At 40.1% G+C, this 25,450-nt stretch overlaps 1 protein-coding gene across 2 annotated transcripts in view; it reads left to right on the top strand.

Annotated features, from left to right (window-relative positions):
- The window catches only part of vtg3 (vitellogenin 3, phosvitinless), a 56,780-nt gene extending 31,721 nt beyond the window's left edge, over positions 1-25,059 (top strand). Inside the window, exons 26-28 of one of the 2 annotated variants that reach the window (XM_055862273.1) lie at positions 15,207-15,345; positions 24,448-24,556; positions 24,792-25,059. In XM_055862273.1, the coding sequence (XP_055718248.1) occupies positions 15,207-15,345; positions 24,448-24,555 (247 nt within the window). In that variant the 3' untranslated portion in view covers position 24,556; positions 24,792-25,059. Of the gene's footprint in view, positions 1-15,206; positions 15,346-24,447; positions 24,557-24,764 lie in introns of both variants that reach the window. The other variant, XM_055862274.1, reaches the window with a different exon arrangement.
- Positions 25,060-25,450: the final 391 nt, after the last annotated feature.

The following is a 25,450-nucleotide window of genomic DNA, read 5'->3' as shown; positions in this document are numbered from 1 at the left end:
CAAAGTCAACTATGCATACCAGGCCTGGTTTCCAAGATTTTTCCCAGTATTCTATTGTTTACAGTACCTATCTTACATTATCTCAAATGTATTGTCCATGTAAAAAAAAGTGTCTGGTTAGTATAAATAATATCCGACAATAGCTTTTTATTCTATGCGCTATGCATTTTCCTATACTTTTTGCGTCACGAAACTGAAGTGTAAGGAGCCTCCAATTTCTCAAATGGACTGGATCTTTATATTTACCACCTCGGTCCTGTTTCAGTAATCGTGAAATCAGACCATCCTGCTGAGTAGCTAATAATCTAGCATTTTTATAGGAGTGGATAAAACATAATAACAGTCCTCTGAGTACATAAAAAAAGGTTTGATATACATTAACTGTGTTGTCATTCAGCCATGAAGTTTTCCCAGACTTAAAGGCTTTAATTGTATCATTAAATTCATCCTCTGTAATTTGGCCTTCACATGAGTCTTTCAGTACAGCTGTTAATTTTACATAATTGATAGAAAACAAATCCTTACAATTAACTTTGGTTAGGGGTGATGGAGGAAACTGAAACTAAAACATATGCTTTAGGTACTTTGCTTCCTCTTATAAAATATTGTTTGGTGTAACAAGTTTCAGGAAATTATTTTTGGTAGCAGTTCTATGTGGAAGATAAAAAAAATATTTGGTGCATTTTTTCCCATATTCCATCCAGTTCGTTTAATTTTTTATAATATATTAAGACTTGATCTTTCTTGATTAAGTTCCTCCAGTTCTTTTTGCTTTTCCTCTAACTTATTCTGTGCCGATATGGTAAATGTTCCATTGCTATCTACCTGTACTGTTAGCCACTCTATTTCCTTTGTTTATTAATAAGAAATCTTCTGACCTAAATTGCTTTTTTTTAAAGATGAGTATTGAATTACATGGCCTCTAACGGCACATTTAAACATGTCCCTTAAAATAAGGGAATCTGCTGTACCTATGTTATGTTGGAATAAGTCAGTTATAAATGATTCTGACCTGGTTAAAAACAAGTTGTCATCCAATAGGCTTTGATGCAATTTCCAATAACCTCGCCCATGTGGAAATTCTGGAAGAGTAATGTAAAATGTTTGGTGCCAGTGAGAATGACATAAGAAAGTTTTCAAGATGACTAGCTTGATTGAGCCTTCGCCATGTATACCTCACTAGGTCAGGATATGTAAAGCTCCATATGTCAACTAGTTCCAATATATCCATGATATTCGTGATTTCCTTAAGTACAGGAGGATGATAGTTTGTTGTGTGATTTCCTTTATGATCCATTGAGGTATTTAAAACCGTATTATAATCTCCAAAATAATGATAGAGTCTTGTATTGTTTGTAGGCTTTATAAATTATTATATATATTTTCAAAGAAGCATGGATCATCATTATTTGGACCGTATAGATTAATGAGCAAAATCTGTTCATGGTCCAATAACATATTGAAAAGTATCCATCTACCTTGCGGATCTGTTTGCACAATTAGCATATTCGAATCTAAATTATTGTTAATTAATATGATAATCCCATCTGAGTTTCTTTGCCCATGGGAGAAGTATTTATCTCCCCCGTCCTTTTGAGTGAGTATCCTGTAAACAATATACTGTATATATTATACTCCCTCTCTTTTAGCAAGGTAAAAACTGTTCGTCTTTTACTATTATCTGCTAAGCCATTCCAATTATAACTGGCTATACTTATTTCACCATTTACCATAAGAAGATACACATTTCAATTATATTCATCATAATATATGTTTGTAAACTTACCATTACAAAAGTACCATGATGATTGAATGTCCATATAGTTGTACCATGATATTTGCGCTCGTACTGTATAAACCTCCTGTTGTTCTCCACTATTTCACCTGCTAAAACCTCCCCCCATCCTAAATTGGGTTGTCGTCCCAGTGACTGGCAGACCTCCTCTGTCCACCTGGATCATAGGGCCTTTGAGAGATTGGGACCCAACCTTTAAAAAGAGCACACACTGCCACCTACAGAACAGAAGCAGATTAACAGCAAACAGCATGCCCAACGCCCTCGCCTCGATTGTATTGTATACTTTTAATATAAAAAAATATTGCATATCTTAATTTATTTTCACAATTAACAAATAATATGCATAATAATGTAGGCACTTCATACGAAGGATTGTTACCTATAACCAAGACTGGCATTATTTAAAAAAAAATTGGGGCCAATAAATTGTTATCTTGGGAAACAATTATTGTTAGTCATCCTATACTCTCCCTAACATCATTACCCCTTAGCAACAGATATGGGATATATACATGCTCTCCCCACCCTTCCCCCAAAAACAACCACAAGCTTAGATGTTCCAGTTGTTCCATCCTAGAGCCCAACTCAAGAGAATACTTAAAAAATACACTGCTCAAAAAAATAAAGGGAACACTAAAATAACACATCCTAGATCTGAATGAATGAAGTATTCTTATTATATACTTTTTTCTTTACATAGTTGAATGTGCTGACAACAAAATCACACAAAAATTATCAATGGAAATCAAATTTATCAACCCATGGAGGTCTGGATTTGGAGTCACACTCAAAATTAAAGTGGAAAACCACACTACAGGCTCTTCCAACTTTCATGTAATGTCCTTAAAACAAGTCAAAATGAGGCTCAGTAGTGTGTGTGGCCTCCACGTGCCTGTATGACCTCCCTACAACGCCTGGGCATGCTCCTGATGAGGTGGCAGATGGTCTCCTGAGGGATCTCCTCCCAGACCTAGACTAAAGCATCCGCCAACTCCTGGACAGTCTGTGGTGCAACGTGGCGTTGGTGGATGGAGCGAGACAAGATGTCCCAGATGTGCTCAATTGGATTCAGGTCTGGGGAACGGGCGGGCCAGTCCATAGCATCAATGCCTTCCTCTTGCAGGAACTGCTGACACACTCCAGCCACATGAGGTCTAGAATTGTCTTGCATTAGGAGGAACCCAGGGCCAACCGCACCAGCATATGGTCTCAAAAGGGGTCTGAGGATCTCATCTCGGTACCTAATGGCAGTCAGGCTACCTCTGGCGAGCACATGGAGGGCTGTGTGGCCCCCCAAAGAAATGCCACCCCACATCATGACTGACCCAACGCCAAACCGGTCATGCTGGAGGATGTTGCAGGCAGCAGAACGTTCTCCACGGTGTCTCCAGACTCTGTCACGTCTGTCACATGTGCTCAGTGTGAACCTGCTTTCATCTGTGAAGAGCACAGGGCGCCAGTGGCGAATTTGCCAATCTTGGTGTTCTCTGGCAAATGCCAAACGTCCTGCACGGTGTTGGGCTGTAAGCACAACCCCCACCTGTGGACGTCAGGCCCTCATACCACCCTCATGGAGTCTGTTTCTGACCGTTTGAGCAGACACTTGCACATTTGTGGCCTGCTGGAGGTCATTTTGCAGGGCTGTGGCAGTGCTCCTCCTTGCACAAAGGCGGAGGTAGCGGTCCTGCTGCTGGGTTGTTGCCCTCCTACGGCCTCCTCCACGTCTCCTGATGTACTGGCCTGTCTCCTGGTAGCGCCTCTAATGCTCTGGACACTACGCTGACAGACACAGCAAACCTTCTTGCCACAGCTCACATTGATGTGCCATCCTGGATGAGCTGCACTACCTGAGCTACTTGTGTGGGTTGTAGACTCCGTCTCATGCCACCACTAGAGTGAAAGCACCGCCAGCATTCAAAAGTGACCAAAACATCAGCCAGGAAGCATAGGAACTGAGAAGTGGTCTGTGGTCACCACCTGCAGAACCACTCCTTTATTGGGGGTGTCTTGCTAATTGCCTATAATTTCCACCTGTTGTCTATTCCATTTGCACAACAGCATGTGAAATTTATTGTCAATCAGTGTTGCTTCCTAAGTGGACAGTTTGATTTCACAGAAGTGTGACTGACTTGGAGTTACATTATGTTGTTTAAGTGTTCCCTTTATTTTTTTGAGCAGTGTATATATTGAATATTAAAACATATTATCTACTTGCAGTGAAGCAGCTCAATATTTACATTACGTTCAGTCATCTAACAGAGCGAACCACAGAAACAACCAGGGTCAATGCCCTGCTCAAGGGCATGTCAACAGATCTCCCACAAGGTCAAAAATAGGGGGCCGATCCAGCGACCTATCAGCCACCGGCCCAAGCTCCCTTCCACCAGCCTTTCAAGATCCCCCCCATAGTTCCCAGAGAGCTGCCCCTCAACCATCCGAGACCCCCCCCCACAGTCCCCCGCCCCCACCGACAAAAAAATCATAATAAAATAATTACATTCCCCAACCAGCAACTCCACTCCCACTTATCTCCAATTCCACATCCCAGCCCTCAGCTTCCCTCAGGCCATCCCACCTATCTCTGCTGGCCACCCCCTTCGGATTTCTACGCACCATATATCTTTCAACTATCTAATCGAACAGAATCCACAGATTGAGAGTTGAAGATAAGTAATTTTACTTAGAGTATTAGTATATTGGTAATTGGCTACCAGGTCTCTCCAGATCTCCCTACAATGCTATTTCTAGGGTCAGTTTTAGATTAATGTTATGCTTTTTCAGCCATTCCTGAACCTGAGACCAGAAACAGGCTACCTGAGGGCAATACCAAAATAAATGGTCTATTGATTCTGTATCCTCACAACAAAATCTGCCGAGCTGCGATGATTGTATGTCCCAAATATTCAGCATATTTTTGAAGGCAGGAATTATGTACAATAATGTTTGCTGAAAAGCAAGTCTTGAATCTTGCGTCGTTTTATACATCATCTCATACACCTTGTACCATGGAATCGGTACATCAAAAACCTCTTTCCAACTATTTTGCAATCTGTATGGCACATCCTGGTCCTCAAATGAAACTGGTATACTTTCCTATTTATGCTATTTTTATTCCTCCACCAGTTTTGATCCTTTATTTTGGGCAGAGAGACTTGTTCCCTACCTCCTCCCGCTGCCACCTGCCTCCTTCATTTTTGGGGTAATGCTGTAATCAATTGGTTGTAATCTTGGTTTGAGCAGACCTTCCCATACATTTCTGATAACTCCATGAGAGACATAACTCTTCCATTCCAATTTAGAATATAATTTAAAAACAAAATACCTTTTTAAAACATATTTTTCAAAAATACAGATATTTTATCAACCAGCACATTTGAGTTCAGCCATAATATTTTTTGTAATATTCTAACTTTTTAGGGAGATGAAATTTGACTTGAGACTTGATGTGCAAATGCAAAGTTGTACAGTTGTAGCGGTTTGAGAAGGCATGCAAAATTGAGCAAGAATGTGGAGATTGGCTGAAGGATCTCAGATACAGCCCTGTCCTCTGAAACATACACTCTGGTCCCCCGATGTGGCCATTTCCCCAAGCATCTCTGAGCAGTCAGACCTTTTGATTATTTTGTGCCACCAAGGCCACAATCATTTCCCCCCTCTCTGATTGTCTAAGTGTGACCCCCTCCCAATGGGTTAACCTGTCTAGCCCCTGGGTTCCGCTAGCGGAACCCCCCCCCACATTCAACTGAAAAGGCAGCGCGCGAAATTCAAAAAATATTTTTTAGAAATATTTAACTTTCAGACATTAACAAGTCAAATACAGCAAATGAAAGATAAACATCTTGTGAATCCAGCCAACATGTCCGATTTTTTAAATGTTTTACAGCGAAAACACCACGTATATTTATGTTAGCTCACCACCAAATACAAAAAAGCACAGACATTTCTTTCACAGCACAGGTAGCTTGCACAAAACCGACCAAATAGAGATAGAATTAGTCACTAACCAAGAAAAAACTTCATCAGATGACAGTCTTATAACATGTTATACAATAAATCTATGTTTTGTTCGAAAAATGTGCATATTTCAGGTATAAATCATAGTTTACATTGCAGCTACAATCACAAATAGCACCGAAGCAGCTAGAACAATTACAGAGACCAACGTGAAATACCTAAATACTCATCATAAAACAATTATGAAAAATACATGGTGTACAGCAAATGAAAGACAAACATCTTGTGAATCCAGCCAATATTTCAGATGTTTTAAGTGTTTTACAGCGAAAACACAATATAGCATTATAGTAGCTTACTACAATAGCCAACCACACAACCACATTCATTCAACGCAAAGGTAGCGATAGCGAGAAAACCAGCAAAAGATATACATTTATTCACTAACCTTCACAATCTTCATCAGATGACAGTCCTATAACATCATATTACACAATACATATATGGTTTGTTCGAAAATGTGCATATTTTGAGCTGAAATCCGTGGTTATACATTGTGAAAACGTAGCAACCTTTTCCCAGAATCTCCGGATATATTTCTGACACTCACCTAATCTGACCAAATAACTCATCATAAACTTTACTAAAAAATACATGTTGTACAGCAAATGAAAGATACACTAGTTCTTAATGCAATCGCCCTGTTAGAATTCTAAAAATAACTTTAGTACGACATACAGCTTACGTTATAGCGAGACAGCGCCTGCAATGAGGGCGGAAAATAGTACTAAACATTTTCCACAGATATATGAAATAACATCATAAATGGGTCCTACTTTTGATGATCTTCCATCAGAATCTTGTACAAGGGGTCCTTTGTCCAGAACAATCGTCGTTTGGTTTTAGAATGTCCTTTTCTCCTGTCGAATTAGCAACCAAAGCTAGCCAAGTGGCACGAAGCTGTCCATCATCACCAAACGCAGAGAACGGAAAAAGCCAAAACTCCCGATAAACTTTCAATAATCTGATAAAACTATATTGAAAAAACATACTTTACGATGATAGTATCACATTTATCAAATAAAATCAAAGCCGGAGATATTAGCCGTCTATAACGAAAGCTTTTCAGAACGCAATCCAGGGTTCCTTCCCGCGCCTTGCTGAACAAAGGAAAAAGTGGTCACGTCATTCAAAGAGCTCTTGTTCGGCCTCAGATCAAGCTAGACACCCCATTCCACCTCTCACTGCCTCTTGACATCTAGTGGAAGGCGTATGAAGTGCATGTATATCCATAGATTTCAAGCAAATGAATAGGAAGGCCCTGGAACAGAGCCTCGATTTCAGATTTTTCACTTCCTGACAGGAAGTTTGCTGCAAAATGAGTTCTGTTTTACTCACAGATATAATTCAAACGGTTTTAGAAACTAGAGAGTGTTTTCTGTCCAATAGTAATAATAATATGCATATTGTACGAGCAAGAATTGAGTACGAGGCAGTTTAAGTTGGGAACGATTTTTTACAAAGTGAAAACAGTGCCCCCCTATCCCAAAGAAGTTGCAGCTAGTGTTACCTGCTGTGATAAACTGCTGGGTTCGTTGTCTGAGTCAGGCGCAGAACACAGTTTTGAGAAAAACACAAAAGTCTTTACTCAAAATATCATACAAAACCGGAATATCTCCAACAAGGAAACATAACGTAAAGAGAGAACCCTCCAACGCACACGGTAACACAAAACAATCAAGGACAAAACAGAAAGGTAGACGAGAGGGTTAAATAAGGAACATAATAAGGTCATAGAAATCAGGTGTGCGTAATCAAGACAAAACAAAAGGAAAAAGGAAACATGGATCGGTGATGACTAGAAAGCCGGTGACGTCGACCGCCGAACGCCGCCCGAACAAGGAGAGGAGCCGACTTCAGCCGAAGTCGTGACACCAGCACTGCCATTACTTGGGTGGGGGTCTCCACCAGAATTCCCATCGGCTAGATAAAAGGTATTCAAGGTTCTCATTTGCAGCTTTGAGAAATTCCTTGTATATTATGCTCACCCACCCGGTGGCTTTGGCTTTGTTGGAGCAACCCTGTCAGACAGGCTCAGAATCTTGAGGGGCGGTGCTGCTTTAGTGGGGCTCTGACAATTACATTTATTTTAATCCTACTTTGTAACACAACAAAATGTATAAAAAGTCAAGAGGTTTGAATACTTTCTGAAGGCACTGTATGTTCAAGAGTAGCAGCATCGTGTGTGATGAGACAAAGTTAGTGCAAAAAGAGTCAACGTAATATTCAGCAGTCTAATGGCTTGGGGGTTGAAGCTGTTCCGGGTCTTGTTGGTTTCGGGCTTGGTGCATCGGTACCGCTTGCCGTGAGGTGGCAGAGGGAACATTCTATGACTTGGGTGGCTGGAGTCTTTGAACATTTTAGGGCATTCCTATGACACAGGCTGGTATAGAGGTTCTGGATAGCAGGGCCTCAATGATGTACTGGCTATACACACTTCCCTTTGTAGTGTCTTGCGGTCAGATCCCGAACAGTTGCCATACCAAGCAGTGATTCAGCCAGTCAATATGCTCCTGACGGTGCAGCTGTAGAACCTTTTCGAGGATCTGAGGGCCCGTGTCAATTTTTTCCGGGAATCCTGAAGGGGAGGAGGGGTTGTTGTACCCTCTTCGTGGTTATTTTGGTGTGTGTTGACCATGAAAGATATTTAGTGATTTGGACACAGAGGGACTTGAACCTCTCAACCTGCTTCACTACAGCCCTGTCAATGTGAATTGGAGCATGCTTGGCCCTCCGTTTCCTGTAGTCCACGATCAGCTTCTTTGTCTTGCTGAAGTTGAGGGAGAGGTTGTTGTTCTGGCACCACACTGCCACGTCTCTGACCTCCTCCCTGGAGGCTGTCTTATCGTTGCTAGTGATCAGTCCTACCACCGTTGCGTCATCATCAATGGTGCTGGCCGTTTTATGGGCTCTGTTTTGCGATGATCTTCAAAAAATAAAAAATAATAATGTTTCCTCCATCATTCTCTATGACCAAAAATTGCTTCTGGACATCAGAACAGCGATCACTAACCTCAATTTGGATGAAGAATTCTACTTCAATGACAGGACATACTGCTCACCTGGGACCAGGACATTATCCCCGACACTCGGAAGAGGAAAATTTGTTAACCTGTCTTGGATCAGCGTGGCGCTAGCGGCACCCCCCCCCCCCCCCCACTGAAAGACCAGTGCCGCGAAATTCAAAAAAAATATTTTTTTAAAATATTTAACTTTCACACATTAAAGTCCAATACAGCTAATGAAAGACACAGATCTTATGAATCCAGTCAACATTTCCGATTTTTAAAATGTTTTACAGGGAAGACACAATATGTAAAGATGTACATCTATTACCTAAAAACACATTAGCATATTCCACCATCTTTTATTTGTCCACCAACACCAGTAGCCATCACCAATTCGGCTAAACTAAGATATTTATAGCCCCTAACCAACAAAAAAACTCATTAGATGACAGTCTGATAACATATTTATGGTATGGGATAGGTTTTGTTAGAAAAAAGTGCATATTTCAGGTATATGGCATAGTTTACAATTGCACCCACCATCACAAATGGACTAGAATAATTACAATGAGCAACGTGTTTACCTAACTACTAATCATCAAACATTTCGTAAAAATACACAGCATACACGAATCGAAAGACACAGATCCTGTGAATACAGACAATATTTCAGATTTTCTAAGTGTCTTACAGCGAAAACACAATAAATCGTTATATTAGCTTAGCACATAGCAATTAGCAGCCCAGCATTGATTCTAGCCAAAGTGAGCGATAAAAGTCAACATCGCCAAAAGATATTAATTTTTTCACTAACCTTCTCAGAATTCTTCCGATGACACTCCTGTAACATCACATTACAACATGCATATACAGTTTGATCGAAAATGTTTATATTTAGCCACCAAAATCATGGTTAGACAATGTGAAATGTAGACAAGCTGGTAAAGAAAACGTCCTTGCGCCACTTAGACAGTGATCTACTCTTATACATAAATACTCATAAACGTGACTAAAAAATATAGGGTGGACAGGGATTGATAGACAATTTAATTCTTAATACAATTGCGTTATTACATTTTTTAATTTATCCTTACTTTTCAATACAGTTTGCGCCAAGCGAAGCTACGTCAAAAAACATGGCGTCCTAAGCCACTAAAATGTTTCGACAGAAACACGATTTATCATAATAAAAATGTCCTACCTTGAGCTGTTCTTCCATCAGTATCTTGGGCAAAGGATCCTTTCTTGGGAGCAATCGTCTTTTGGTGGAAAGCTGTCCTCTTGCCATGTGGAAATGTCAACTACGTTCGGGATGAACTGAAAAGCGTTTCCAACTTTTCACATCGTTGCAAAAATAAATGTCCCAAAATCGCACTAAACGGATATAAATTGCTATAAAACGCTTTAAATTAACTACTTTGTGATGTTTGTAACTCCTATAACGAGTGAAAAGATGACCGGAGAAATATAACAGGCTAAACTAACGCTTGGAACAGGAGAGGGTCGGTGTCTTCCACGCGCGTTACGCAGCAAGAAAAGACTTGCTAGCTAAAGGTTTTTTTCATTTGTAGGGCCTGTGAACGAGCAATCGAGCCCGTTGGAATCGTCATCACGTAAAGGCATCCAGGGGAAGACGTAAGAAGTGTCCGTATAGTCATAGCAACGACAGAGCCCTTTTAAATGACTTCAGAAAAGTGGCCAACGTTTCTCAAATCTGACTCCATGTCAGGGAAATTGCTGTAGAATGGGCTCTGTTCCACTTAGAGACAAAATTTCAACTCCTATAGAAACTATAGACTGTTTTCTATCCAATAATAATAATAATATGCATATTGTACGATCAAGGATTTTGTGGGAAGCCGTTTAAAAAATTAGCCACATTAGCATAAATAGTCTAAACAGCGCCCCCATCCCCAACAGGTTAATGTAAGGCCGACGTGGGGGCAGCCTGATAAAACTACAGAGGTGCTCTATTGGCAAATGTACACTTACTGGAGAACGAACTAGACAAGCTCCTTTCCAGACTATCCTATCAACGGGACCTGAAGAACTGTAATATCCTATGCGTCAGCCGTGGCTGATCAAGGACAGCAGTTGCGAAATCTCTAATTATAAGTAAGTATCGAGATTCTGCTCGCCTGAGTTAGAATACCTACTGATAAGCTGTAGAACATACTATTTATCAATAAAGTTTATATCTATATTTTTCGTAGCTGTATACTGACCACCACAAACCGATGCTGGCAGTAAGACCAGACTCCTCGTGGCTGGTGATTTTCATACAGGAAAACTGAAATTCGTTTGATACATTTTTTTACCAGAATGTGACATGTGCAACTAGAAAAAAATGCTATATCTTCTTTATTCCACACACAGAGATGCATACAAAGCTCTCTCTCACCCTCAATTTGGCAAATCTGACCATAACTCTATCCTCCTATTCCTGTTTACAAGGAAAAACTCAAATGGGAAGTACCAATGACACGCTCAATTTGGAAGTAGTCCGATGAAGCGGATGCTAAGCTATAAAACTGTTTCGCTAGCACAGACTGGAATATGTTCCTGGGTTCATCTAATGACATTGTCCCCTCAGTGATCATACATACAGTACCAGTCAAAAGTTTGGACACCAACTCATTCAAGGCTTTTTCTTTATTTGTATTATTTTCTACATTGTAGAATAATTGTGAGGACATCAAAACTATGAAATAACACATATGGAATCATGTAGTAACCAAAAAGGTGTTAAACAAATCAAGATATATTTTAGATTTAAGATTCTTCAAACATGAGGTAATATGTACATGTAGGCATAGTAATTAAAGTGACTATACATAGATAATAACAGAGAGTAGCAGCAGTGTAAAAGAGGGAAGGGTGGGGGCAAAGCAAGTAGTCTGGGAAGCCACTTGATTAGATGTTCAGGAATCTTATGGCTTGGGGGTAGAAGATGTTTAGAAGCCTCTTGGACCTAGACTTGGCGCTCCGGTACCACTTGCCATGCGGTAGCAGAGAGAAAAGTCTATGACTAGAGTGTCAGGAATCTTTGACAATTTTAGGGCCTTTCTCTGACACCACCTGGTATGGAGGTCCTGGATGGCAGAAAACTTGGCCACAGTGATGTACTGGGCCGTATGCACTACCCTCTGGTGTGCCTTGCGGTCAGAGGCTGAGCATTTGCCACACCAGGCAGTGATGCAACCCATTAGGATGTCTCGGGGGTGCAGCTGTAGAACCTTTTGAGGATCTGAAGACCCATGCCAAATCTTTTCAGTCTCCTGAGGGGAATAGGTTTTATCATGCCCTCTTCACGACTGTCTTGGTGTGTTTGGACAATGTTAGTTTGTTGGTGATGTGGACAGCAAGGAACTTGAAGCTCTCAACCTGCTCCACTACAGCCCCATCGATGAGAATGTGAGCATGCTCGGTCTTCCTATTGCTGCAGTCCACAATCATCTCCTTTGTCTTGATTACGTTAGGGGAGAGGTTGTGGTCCTGGCACAACACTACCAGGTCTCTGACCTCCTCCCTATAGGCTGTCTCGTCGTTGTGATTGATCAGGCCTACCACTGTTGTGTCATCGGCAAACTTAATGCCGATGGTGTTAGAGTCATACCTGGCCGTGCAGTCATGAGTGAGCAGGGAGTACAGGAGGGCACTGAGCAAGCACCCCTGAGGGGCCCCCGTGTTGAGGATCAGTGTGGCGAATGTGTTGTTACTAACCCTTACCACTTGGAGGCGGACCGTCAGGAAGTTCAGGATCCAGTTGCAGAGGGAGTTGTTTAGTTCCAGGGTCCTTAGCTTAGTGATAAGCTTTGAGGGCACTATGGTGATGAAGTTGAGCTGTAGTCAATGAATAGCATTCTCACATAGGTGTTCCTTTTGTCAAAGTAGGAATGCAGAGATTATCCGTTCACCTACTCTGCATCTCACAATGACACGGCGGTAGGAACCAAAAATCTCAAATTTGGACACATCAGACCAAAGTACAGATTGCCACCGGTCTAATGTCAATTGCTCGTGTTTCTTGGCCCGAGCAAGTCTCTTCTTATTATTGGTGTCCTTTAGTGGTGGTTTCTTTGCAGCAATTTGACCATATAGGCCTGATTCACGCAGTCTCCTCTGAACAATTGATGTTGAGATGTGCCTGTTACTTCAACTCTGTGAAGCATTTATTTGGGCTGTAATCTGAGGTGTAGTTAACACTAATGACTTTATCCTCTGCAGCAGAGGTAACTATGGGTCTTCCTTTCTTGTGGCGGTCCTTATGAGAGACAGTTTCATCATAACGCTTGATGGTTTTTGCGACTGCACTTGAAACTTTCAAAGTTCTTAACATTTTTCAGATTGACTGACCTTTATGTCTTAAAGTAATGATGGACTGTCATTTCTCTTTGCTTATCTGAGCAGTTCTTACCATAATATGGCTATCTCCTGTATACCACCCATACATTGTCACAACACAACTGAGTTGCTGAAACGCATTAAGAAGAAGTACATTTCACAAATTAACAAGGCACACTTGTTCTTTGAAATGCATTCCAGGCGCCTACCTCGTGAAGCTGGTTGAAAGAATGCCAAGTGTGCAAAGCTGTGATCAAGGCAAAAGGTGGCTACTTTTAAGAATCTCAAATATATATTTTGATTTGTTTAACACTTTTTTAGTTACTACATGATTCCATGTGTTATTTCATAGTTGTGACGTCTATACTATTATTCTACACGGTAGAAAATTGTAAAAAAAAATAAAGAAAAACACTTGAATGAGTAGGTGTGTCCAACCTTTGACTGGTACTGTACATATCCAATCAGAAGCCATGGATTACAGGCAACATCTGCACTGAGCTAAAGACAAGAGCTGCCGCTTTCAAAAAATGGAGGACTAACCCCGAGCTTAGAAGAAATCCCGCTATGCTCTCTGACGAACTATCAAACAGGCAAAGCATCAATACAGGACTAAGATTGAATTCTACTGATGCTCGTTGGATGTGGCAGAACTTGCACACTATCACTGATTACAAAGGAAATCCAGCCACGAGATGCCCAGTGACACAAGCCTACCAGATGAGCTAAATGCCCTCTATGCTCGCTTGAAGGCAGGCAAAACTGAACAATGCGTGAGAGCACCGGCTGTTTGATCACGCTCTCTGTAGCTGATGTGACTGAGACCTTTAACATTCACAAGGCTGCAGGGCCAGACGGATTACCAGGATGCGTACTCAGAGCATGTGTTGAGCAGCTGGCAAGTGTCTTCAGTCATTTTCAACTTCTCCCTGACCCAGTCTGCAATACCTACATGTTTCAAACAGACCACCATAGGTCCTATGCTCAGGAACACCAAGGTAACCTGTCTGAATGACTATCGCCCCGTGCCATTCACATCTGTTTGCCCTGAAATGCTCTGTCATAGCTCACATCAACACATCATCCCAGACACCCTGGAACCACTCCAAATCGCATACCGCCCCAACAGATCTACAGATGATGCCATTTCTATTGCACTCCAAACTGCCCTTTCCCACCTGGACAAAAGGAACACCTACGTGAGAATGCTCTTAATTGACTACAGATCCAACACCACTGTGCCCTCCAAGCTCAACACTAAGCTAAGGTCCCTGGGACGGAACACCTCCCTCTGTAACTGGATCCTGGATTTCCTGATGGGCCGGTCCCAGGTGCTGAGGGTAGGCAGCAAAACTTCCTGACAGGACGCTCTCGGGTGGTGAGGGTAGGCAACAACACATCAGCCACACTGACCCTCAACATGGGAGCTCAGTCCCCTCCCATGTTCTGGGATTAGGGCCTGGTCCGGGGTGAGCAGTATGTCCTGCTTCGCCGACTCGTTGAAGTAGAAATCTTCATCTAAATCGAGGTTAGTGATCGCTGTTCTGATGTCCAGAACCTCTTTTCGGTCATATATGGCCATTATTGACAACTCGTAGATCTGAACATGGCATCCTGTTAATTTATAAAACTCTTATGCACAAACTCCCGTGTTACCTTATATCATTGCTAATTTACAGAGGTACGAGATAGCCATTGCTGTGAGCGGGTATGGGAACTCTTCAAATTCCTTCCGTTACTACAGATTTAGATTGTCTTTACACACCACACATGGAACAGATTTTTAAATACCTCACACTTTGATGCATTAGTGCCCTTTTGGGCAGTTCAGAGTAATGTGCATGTTTTCTTGTTTTGTGTTTTTGTATTTTTGTGTTTGCTGTGCTCCCGCCTTGATTGATTGATTATCGTGTCACTAACTTCTTGCTTCTTTTGTAATGCAGGGCTCCCTTGTAAAAGAGGCATTGGTCTCAATGGGATTTCCCCCTGCTTAAATAAAAGTGAAATAACTAAAATAACTACATTATCTCTTTCTCCTTTAGTATTGAGAAGTACATTCCAGGCATGGCATTCCTTTTGGGGTTTTACCAGGAACATGACACAAATGCCAAACATGAAGTTTCTGCATCAGTTGTTGCAGCAACAAGAGGCAGCATTGCTATGACGATCAAGCTCCCTGATGTGGGTAATACACTAAGCTATCAATACATTGGTTATAAATATGTTTTTTATCCATATTAATAATTTCTAAGACTCACTTTATAAAACGATATAATGGCTTATAGAAAAACATGTGTATAAATGCTTTATGAATTGTTATAAATGTTAACCATTTAAATGTAATTGTAATCCATTGTAATAAGGGCTGCACGATTAATACAATTGTTGCATGCTCAATATCTATATAGGAAGAGGCTGCGATATTTTGAAACACCCCTTCTGTAACAATTTTTTTTTCTTTTGATTTATTGTTCGTCTTTTGGCCGCTTCCCAGTCCCAATCCCACACACCAAACCCACACAGTCAATCATGCAGATAGTTCCTCGTGCTCGAGATTCACTCTGCATGCATGGACCAAACAACAGCATACAGTTAACAGATTTTTCCAAACATGCTTACCACTTTGCTTCTTAAAACTTCTTATGGCTTGGGGGCAGTATTTCGACGTCTGGATGAGAAGCGTGCCCAAAGTAAACTGCCTGTTACTCAGGCCCAGAAGCTAGGCTATGCATATAATTGGTGGATTTGGATAGACAACACTCTACAGTTTCCAAAACTGTTTGAATAATGTATGTGAGTATAACAGAACTGATATGGCAGGTGAAAACCTGAGGAAAATCCATCCAGGAAGTGGGATTTTTTTGATGTAGGTATTTTCAATTGAATGCCTAAAGACTATCTACTGGGATTGGAGCCAGATTGCAGTTCCTATGGCTTCCACTAGATGTCAACAGTCCTTAGACATTGTTTCAGGCTTGTTTTCAAAAAAATTGACGACCTGAGGGTTAATTATAAACATCGTTTGACATGTTTCAACGAACTTTACCAGTACTATTAGGATGTATTCGTCTGCATGTTTTGACCGCCTTTGAGCCAGTGGATTACTGAAAAAAACGCGCCAACAAAGCTGAGTTTTTGGGACATAGAGGGACTTTATCGAACAAAATTAACATTTGTGTAGCTGGGACTCTTGTGACTGCAACCATATGAAGATCTTCAAAGGTAAGTGATTAATTTTATCGCTATTTCTGACTTGTAATTCCTTTACTTGGTTGTAAAATGTTTGTATGCTTTTGTAAACGGGGCGCTGTCCTCAGATAATCCCATGGTACGCTTTCGCCGTAAAGGCTTTTTGAAATCTGAAAAAGCGGATGGATTAACAAGAAGTTAATCTTTAACCTGTCTAGGATCAGCGTGCCGCTAGCGGCACCCCCCCCCCCCCCCACTGAAAAACCAGTGCCGCGAAATTCAAAAAAATATTTTTTTTAAATATTTAACTTTCACACATTAAAGTCCAATACAGCTAATGAAAGACACAGATCTTGTGAATCCAGTCAACATGTCCGATTTTTAAAATGTTTTACAGGGAAGACACAATATGTAAAGATGTACATCTATTACCTAAAAATACATTAGCATAATCCACCATCTTTTATTTGTCCACCAACACCAGTAGCCATCACCAATTCGGCTAAACTAAGATATTTATAGCCCCTAACCAACAAAAAAACTCATTAGATGACAGTCTGATAACATATTTATGGTATGGGATAGGTTTTGTTAGAAAAAAGTGCATATTTCAGGTAGATGGCATAGGTTACAATTGCACCCACCGTCACAAATGGACTAGAAAAACTACTTAGAGCAACGTGTTTACCTACTTACTAATCATCAAACATTTCGTAAAAATACACAGCATACACGAATCGAAAGACACAGATCCTGTGAATACAGACAATATTTCAGATTTTCTAAGTGTCTTACAGCGAAAACACAATAAATCGTTATATTAGCATAGCACATAGCACATAGCAGCCCAGCATTGATTCTAGCCAAAGTGAGCGATAACGTCAACATCGCCAAAAATATATTAATTTTTTCACTAACCTTCTCAGAATTCTTCAGATGACACTCCTGTAACATCATATTACACAATCCATATAGAGTTTGATCGAAAACGTTTATATTTAGCCACCAAAATCATGGTTAGACAATGTGAAATGTAGCTCAGCTGGTCAGAAAATGTCCTTGCGCCACTTAGACAGTGATCTACTCTTATACATAAATACTCATAAACGTGACTAAAAAATATAGGGTGGACAGGGATTGATAGACAATTTAATTCTTAATACAATTGCGGAATTACATTTTTTAATTTATCCTTACTTTTCAATACAGTTTGCGCCAAGCGAAGCTACGTCAAAAAACATGGCGTCCTAAGCCACTAAAATGTTTCGACAGAAACACGATTTATCATAATAAAAATGTCCTACTATGAGCTGTTCTTCCATCAGTATCTTGGGCAAAGGATCCTTTCTTGGGAATAATCGTCTTTTGGTGGAAAGCTGTCCTCTTGCCATGTGGAAATGCCAACTGCGTTCGGGATGAACTGAAAAGCGTGCCCGGCTATTCACATCGTTTCAAAAATAAATGTCCCAAAATCGCACTAAACGGATATAAATTGCTATAAAACGCTTTAAATTAACTACCTTATGATGTTTTTAACTCCTATAACGAGTGAAAAGATGACCGGAGAAATATAACAGGCTAAACTAACGCTTGGAACAGGAGCGGCTCGGTGTCCTCCACGCGCGTTACGCACCAAGAAAAGACTTGCTAGCTACAGGGTTTTTTCATTTGTAGTGCCTGTGAACGCGCAATCGACCCCATTGGAATCGTCATCACGTAAAGGCATCCAGGGGAAGACGTAAGAAGTGTCCGTATAGTCATAGCAATAACAGTGCCCTTTTAACTGACTTCAGAACAGTGGCCAACATTTCTGAAATCTGACTCCATGTCAGGGAAATTGCTGTAGAATGGGCTCTGTTCCACTTAGAGACAAAATTTCAACTCCTATAGAAACTATAGACTGTTTTCTATCCAATAATAATAATAATATGCATATTGTACGATCAAGGATTTTGTGGGAAGCCGTTTCAAAAGCTACCCAATTAGCATAAATAGTCTCAACAGCGCCCCCATCCTCAACAGGTTAAGCGGATGTATAATACTTGTATTTTTTATGAATGTTTATTATGACTATTTCTGTATTTTGAATTTGCCGCTCTGCAATTTCACCGGATGTTGTCGAGGTGGGTCGCTAGAGGAACGCCTGCGCCAGAAAAGTTAAATAATTCCCCTTATCAAACCACTTGAGTGTTGCTTTAGCAGTATGCTTCGGGTCATTGTATTGCTGGAAGGTGAGCCTCCCTTGCAGTTTCAAATCTCTTGAGGACTGAAACATGGTTCCCTCAAGAATTTCCCTGTAGTTAGCACCATCAATCCTTCAATTCTGACCAGTTTCCCTGTCCCTGCCAATTAAAATCATGTTTTTCTTGGGGTGATGAGAGATGTTGGGTTTGCGCCAGAGATAGCGTTTTCCTTGATGGCCAAAAAGCAAAATTTGAGGCTCATCTGACCAGAGTACCTTCTTTCACATGTTTTTGGAGCCTCCCACATGCTTTTAGGCGAACACCAAACATGTTTGCTTATTTTTTTCTTTAAAACCTCTTTGGGCTAGAGGGGAGTATTTTGTGTTATACATCAGTTTAAAGCTTAAATTCTTGTTCATCTAACTGCATTGTCCGATTTAGAATAGGTTTTACAGCAAAAGCTTGCCATGCGATTGTTTGATGACGGCGCCCCACATTCAACGTATTTTTCAACCAGCAAATGTTCCATAAAATCACAAATAGCGATTAAATATTCACTTACTTTTTGAAAATCTTCCTCTGATTTGCAATCCAAAGGGTCACAGCTAGATCTCCCCCACGGCACGAACCCAAGGAGGGGCGCCAACCCATAGAGGAAGATCACTATCCATGTGAGAGATGCAGACTCGGTCCCGACCTTTAACCTTTTATGGCTGCAGGCCGGTTTCGCGCCCGTCCAAGTGCAGGTCGCGAAATTCAAAAGATATTTTTTTGAAATATTTAAGAACTAGGTTATCTATCATTTCCTATACAACAGGTATTTTTTAGTAAAGTTTATGAATAGTTATTTGGTCAGAATAGGTGAGTGTCAGAAATATATCCGGACATTCTAGGAAAAAGATGCTAAGTTTTCACAATGTATTACCACGGATTTCAGCTCTAAATATGCACATTTTCGAACAAACCATATATATATTGTGTAATATGATGTTATGGGACTGTCATCTGATGAAGTTTATGAAGGTTAGTGAAATAATTAATATCTTTTGCTGGTTTTGTCGCTATCACTACTGTTGCCTTGAATCAATGTAGCTGTGTGGTTGGGTATTGTAGTAAGCTAATATAATGCTATATTGGGTTTTCACTGTAAAACACTTAATGCAATCGCCGTGTTAGAATTCTAAAAATAACTTCAGTACGACATGCAGCTTACGTTATAGCGAGAGAGCGCCCAAAATCTGGGCGCAAACTAATAGTAAACATGTTCGACAGACATATGAAATAACATCATAAATGGGTCCTACTTTTGATGATCTTACATCAGAATGTTGTAGAAGGGGTCCTTCGTCCAGAACAATTGTTGTTTGGTTTTAGAATGGCCTTTTTCCCTCTCGATTTAGCAAGCAAAACTAGCCAAGTGGCGCTAAGCTCTCCTTCGTGAACAAACGCAGAGAACACAACACGCCTAAACTCCAGAAAAAATTTCAATAATCTGATTAAACTATATTGAAAAAACATACTTTACGATGATATTGTCACATTTATCAAATAAAATCAAAGCCGGAGATATTAGATGTCTATAAGGAAAGCTTTTCAGAAGCCAAAGCTGATGTCCATTCCGCGTCTTCCTGAACAGAGGAAATTGGGGTCCTGTCATTCCAAGACCTCTCTTTTGACCATAGAAATACCTATACACTCCATTTCACCTCTCACAGCCTATTGACATCTAGTGGAAGGCGTATGAAGTGCATGTATAGTCATAAATCTCAAGCAAATTGATAGGGAGGCCCTGGAACAGAGCCTCGATTTCAGATTTTTCACTTTCTGACAGGAAGTTTGCTGCAAAATGACTTCTGTGTTACTCACAGATATAATTCAAACGGTTTTAGAAACTAGAGAGTGTTTTCTATCCAATAGTAATAATAATATGCATATTGTACGAGCAAGAATTGAGTACGAGGCCATTTGAAATGGGCACCTTTCATCCAAGTTACTCAATACTGCCCCTGCAGCCATAAGAAGTTAAGTCTTTATTGAGTCAAGTGACGCATCACTCCTAGGGATGGCATGGAAGAGCACCAGTAAGCCAGTGACTCAGCCCCTTTAGCAGGTTTTGAGGCAGAGAATCCCAGTGGAGAGAGGGGAACCGGCCAGGCAGAGACAGCAAAGGCGGTTCGTTGCTCCAGTGCCTTTCCGTTCACCTTCACACTCCTGGGCCAGACTACGCTCAATCATAGGACCTATTGAAGAGATGAGTCTTCAATAAAGACTTAACCTTTCACGAGTATCTACCCCGGGTCCGGGAGCACCCCCCACCCCCCCCACACTGAGTAGCATAGCCTAGCATAGCGTCACAATTAAATAGTAGCATCTAAATATCATTAAATCACAAGTCCAAGACACCTAATGAAAGATACAGATCTTGTGAATAAAGCCACCATTTCAGATTTTTAAAATGTTTTACAGGGAAGACAAAATATGTAAATCTATTAGCTAACCACGTTAGCAAAAGACACCACTTTTCTAACTACATCAGTTTCTTACTCCATCAGGTGCTATCACCAATTCGGCTAAACTAAGATATTGATAGCCACTAACCAAGAAAAAACCTCATCAGATGACAGTCTGATAACATATTTATGGTATAGGATAGGTTTTGTTAGAAAAATGTGCATATTTCAGGTAGATATCATAGTTTACAATTGCACCCACCGTCACAAATGGACTAGAATAAATACATAGAGCAACGTGTTTACCTAATTACTAATCATCAAACATTTCGTAAAAATACACAGCATACACTAATCGAAAGACACAGATCCTGTGAATACAGACAATATTTCAGATTTTCTAAGTGTCTTACAGCGAAAACACAATAAATCGTTATATTAGCATACCACATATGCAAACGTTACCAGAGCATTGATTCTAGCCAAAGAGAGCGATAACGTAAACATCGCCAAAATATATTAATTTTTTCACTAACCTTCTCAAAATTCTTCAGATGACACTCCTGTAACATCACATTACAACATACATATACAGTTTGTTCGAAAATGTGCATATTTAGCCACCAAAATCATGGTTAGACAATGACAAAAGTTGCCCAGCTGGTCAGACAATGTCGTGCGCCATATTAGACAGTGATCTAGTCGTATACATAAATACTCATAAACGTGACTAAAAAATATAGGGTGGACAGCGATTGATAGACAATTTAATTCTTAATACAATCGCTGATTTACATTTTTTAAATTATCCTTACTTTTCAATACAGTTTGCGCCAAGCGAAGCTACGTCTAACAAGATGGCGTCATAAGCGATTAACATTTTTCGACAGAAACACGATTTATCATAATAAATTGTTCCTACTTTGAGCTGTTCTTCCATCAGAATCTTGGGCAAAGAATCCTTTCTTGGGTCTAATCGTCTTTTGGTCGAAAGCTGTCCTCTTGCCATGTGGAAATGCCAACTGCGTTCGGCATGAACTGGAAACCTGCTTCAAAGTGTCTCAGAAATAAATGTCCCAAAATGCGCACTAAATGGATATAAATTGCTATAAAACGGTTTAAATTAACTACCTTATGATGTTTTTAACTCCTATAACGAGTAAAAACATGACCTGAGAAACATTACTGGCTACACTAATGCTTGGAAAAAGAGAAGGTCGGTGTCCACCGCGCGCCCGACGCAGCTGGAAAAGAGTTCCTACCTACAGGTTTTTTTCATTTATAGTGGCTGTGATTGCGCAATCGATACCATTCACATCGTCATCACGTAAAGGCATCCAGGGGAAGACGTAAGCAGTGTCCGTATCCTGATAGCGTTCACAGTGGCCTTTAAACTGACTCCAGATCAGGGGCCAAAATGTGTGAAATCTGACTCCATGTCAGGGAAATTGCTGTAGAATGAGTTCTGTTCCACTCAGAGACAAAATTCCAACGCCTATAGAAACTAGAGAGTGTTTCCTATCCAATAGTAGTAATAATATGCATATTGTACGAGCAAGAATTTAGTAGGAAGCCGTTTAATCTGTAATGCAATTATGCTAATGAGAAAACAGCACCCCCTGTAGTCACAAGAAGTTAAAGGTCGAGACCGAGTCTGCATTTCTCACATGGATAGGCAGACCATTCCATAAAAATGGAGCTCTACAGGAGAAAGCCCTGCCTCCAGCTGTTTGTTTAGAAATTCTAGGGACAGTAAGGAGGCCTGCGTCTTGTGACTGTAGCGTACATGTCGGTGTGTACGGCAGGACCAAGCCCATGTAATGCTTGTAGGTTAGCATTGAAACCTTGAAATCCGCCCTAGCCTGAAGTTTATTTAGTTCTTTATCCGGGTAGCTAGAAAGTAGAGCATTGCAATAGTCTAACCTAGAATTGACAAAACCTTGGAATAATTTTTCAGCATAATTTTTGGACAGAACGATTTGACGTAGATGGAAAAAGCTGTCCTTGAAACAGTCTTGATATGTTAGTCAAAAGAGAGATTAGGGTCCAGAGTAACGCAGAGGTACTTCACAGTTTTATTTGAGACAACTGTACAACCATCAAGATTAATTGTCAGATTCAATAGAAGATATCTTTGTTTCTTGGGACCTAGAATTAGCATCTCTGTTTTGTCCAAGTTTAAAAGTAGAACATTTCCCACTTTCCACTTCCTTATGTCTGAAACACAGGCTTTTTGGGAGGGCAATTTTGGGGCTTCACCATGATCATTCTAATGGCCATCCATTTCTATGATTCCAAAAGTTTACCGAAGTGACTACACTGAACAAAAATATAAACGCAACATGTAAAATAAAAGATCCAAGAATGTTCTATATGCACAAAAAGCATATTTCTCTCAAATTTGTTTACATCCCTGTTAGTGAGCATTTCTCCCTTGCCAAGATAATCAATCCACCTGACAAGTGTGGCATGTCAAGAAGCTAATTATACAGCATGATCATTACACAGATTAACCTTGTATAAAGGCCACTAAAATGTGTAGTTTTATCACACAACAAAATGCTACAGATATTTCAAGTTTTGGTCACAGATACCTTAAAAAATTGCCCTCACAATGGGCCTCAGCATCTCGTCACGGTATTTTGGTGGATTCAAATTGCTATTGATAAAATCCAATTGTGTTTGTTGTCCGTAGCTTATGGAGTGTGCTATTGGCATGCTGACTGCAGAAATGTCCCCAGAGCTTTTGCTAGAGAATTGAATGTTAATTGCTCTACTATATACCGCCTCCAACGTTGTTTTAGAAAATTTTGCAGTACATCCAACCGGCCTCACAACCGCAGATATTGAAATAGATTCATTAGGCCCTAATCTATCAATTTCACATGACTGGGAATACAGATATGCATCTGTTGATCACATCGTGTAGGTGAGCGGTTTGCTGATGTCTGCCAAATTTTCATTGTGAACAAAAGTACCCCTTGGTGGCAGTGGGATTATGGTGTGGGCAGGCATAAACTACAGACAATGAACACAATTACATTTTGTCAATAGCATTTTGAATGCACAAAAATACCGTGACGAGATCCAGAGGCCCATGTTTTTAAGTTATCTGTGATCAACAGATGCATATCTGTATTCCCAGTCATGTGAAATCGATAGATTAGAGCCTAATGAATCTATTTCAATTGACTGATTTCCTCATTTGCCCTGTAACTCAGTAAAATCTTTGGAATTGTTGCATGTTGCGTTAATATTTTTGTTCAGTGTAAAATTGCAATATTTGGTTAAAAAAAAATTGCAATTCGATTTGTTGCCAATATTGTGCTGCCCTAATTGTAATACAAAATACATGCTTACTATTTATTAATATTTTTAATGCTTGCTCATGACCTTTATTATGAAGTGTTTCTAGCTGTTTTTGGTGCTTTTCTAACAGTATGTATTTCTCATTACATCAGTTGACAGTATATCATCAGGCGATCGCTATTCCAATCCAAGTGACCGATTTTGAGGATGGTCAACAGTACATGGGAAACTCAACATTGGAGATGGATAGAGAGCTATAAGGTAAATTACAATAAATGTTTTTGGTTTGAAAAAAAGTGTGTACTGAGCTCAGTTTATAAATGTACAGGTGACTTTTATATATTTGATATGGATTGTTCTTAACGCCCCATTATTCCCCCGTCTTACTTCATAAGGTGTTGTGCTCAAAACATCAGGGGCCTTTGTTTTTTAGCATAAAGGTTATGAATCATGTTGATTGTTTTACTAGTCTTACCATTGCCATTGTGCACTGCAGAAGGACAACGAAAGGAACAGACATCCATGACCATGCAGTGAATGTTTTCATCGGCAATGAGGCAAATTGCATACATTCCCATTTCTAAAAAGTGAAGATCTGGAGAAGGCATCCTACAAACCGAACATAAGTCTTATTTGTACAAAAAGATGTGTTAGACTTTCATTTGGATATCATATCTGAAATCAATATTTTCAAATGTCTACCTTCTTTCACTTGACAGTTTGCCTATCGATGTGAAATAAAATGGTATTCTGCATCATTCAAATTCATTGAACATTCATTATTTGAAAGAATGTCGGTTTCACGAATATGTAAACATTCCCAAAATTATATTGAATAAATTTGAATAAAAATGAGATCCCAAAATATAACTAGAAGATTTGATTCCATCCTAATCCTCAAAAATTGCATTTAGGGACATTTTTGATATACAGCAATTGTCAAAAGTTCGGACACACCTACTCATTCAGGGGTTTTTCTTTCTTTTTACTATTTTCTACATAGTATAATTAATAGTGAAGGCTTAAACTATGAAATGACACATATGGAATCACATAGTAACCAAAGAATTGTTAAACAAATCTAAATATATTTTCGATTTTAGATTCTTCAAAGTAGCCACACTTTGCATTGATGACAGCTTTGCACACTCTTGG

Source organism: Salvelinus fontinalis, chromosome 14 (assembly GCF_029448725.1).
Source record: "Salvelinus fontinalis isolate EN_2023a chromosome 14, ASM2944872v1, whole genome shotgun sequence".
Lineage (NCBI taxonomy): Eukaryota > Metazoa > Chordata > Actinopteri > Salmoniformes > Salmonidae > Salvelinus > Salvelinus fontinalis.
Note: the sequence above shows the minus strand (reverse complement) of the source record. Positions and strands in the feature narration are given on the sequence as shown.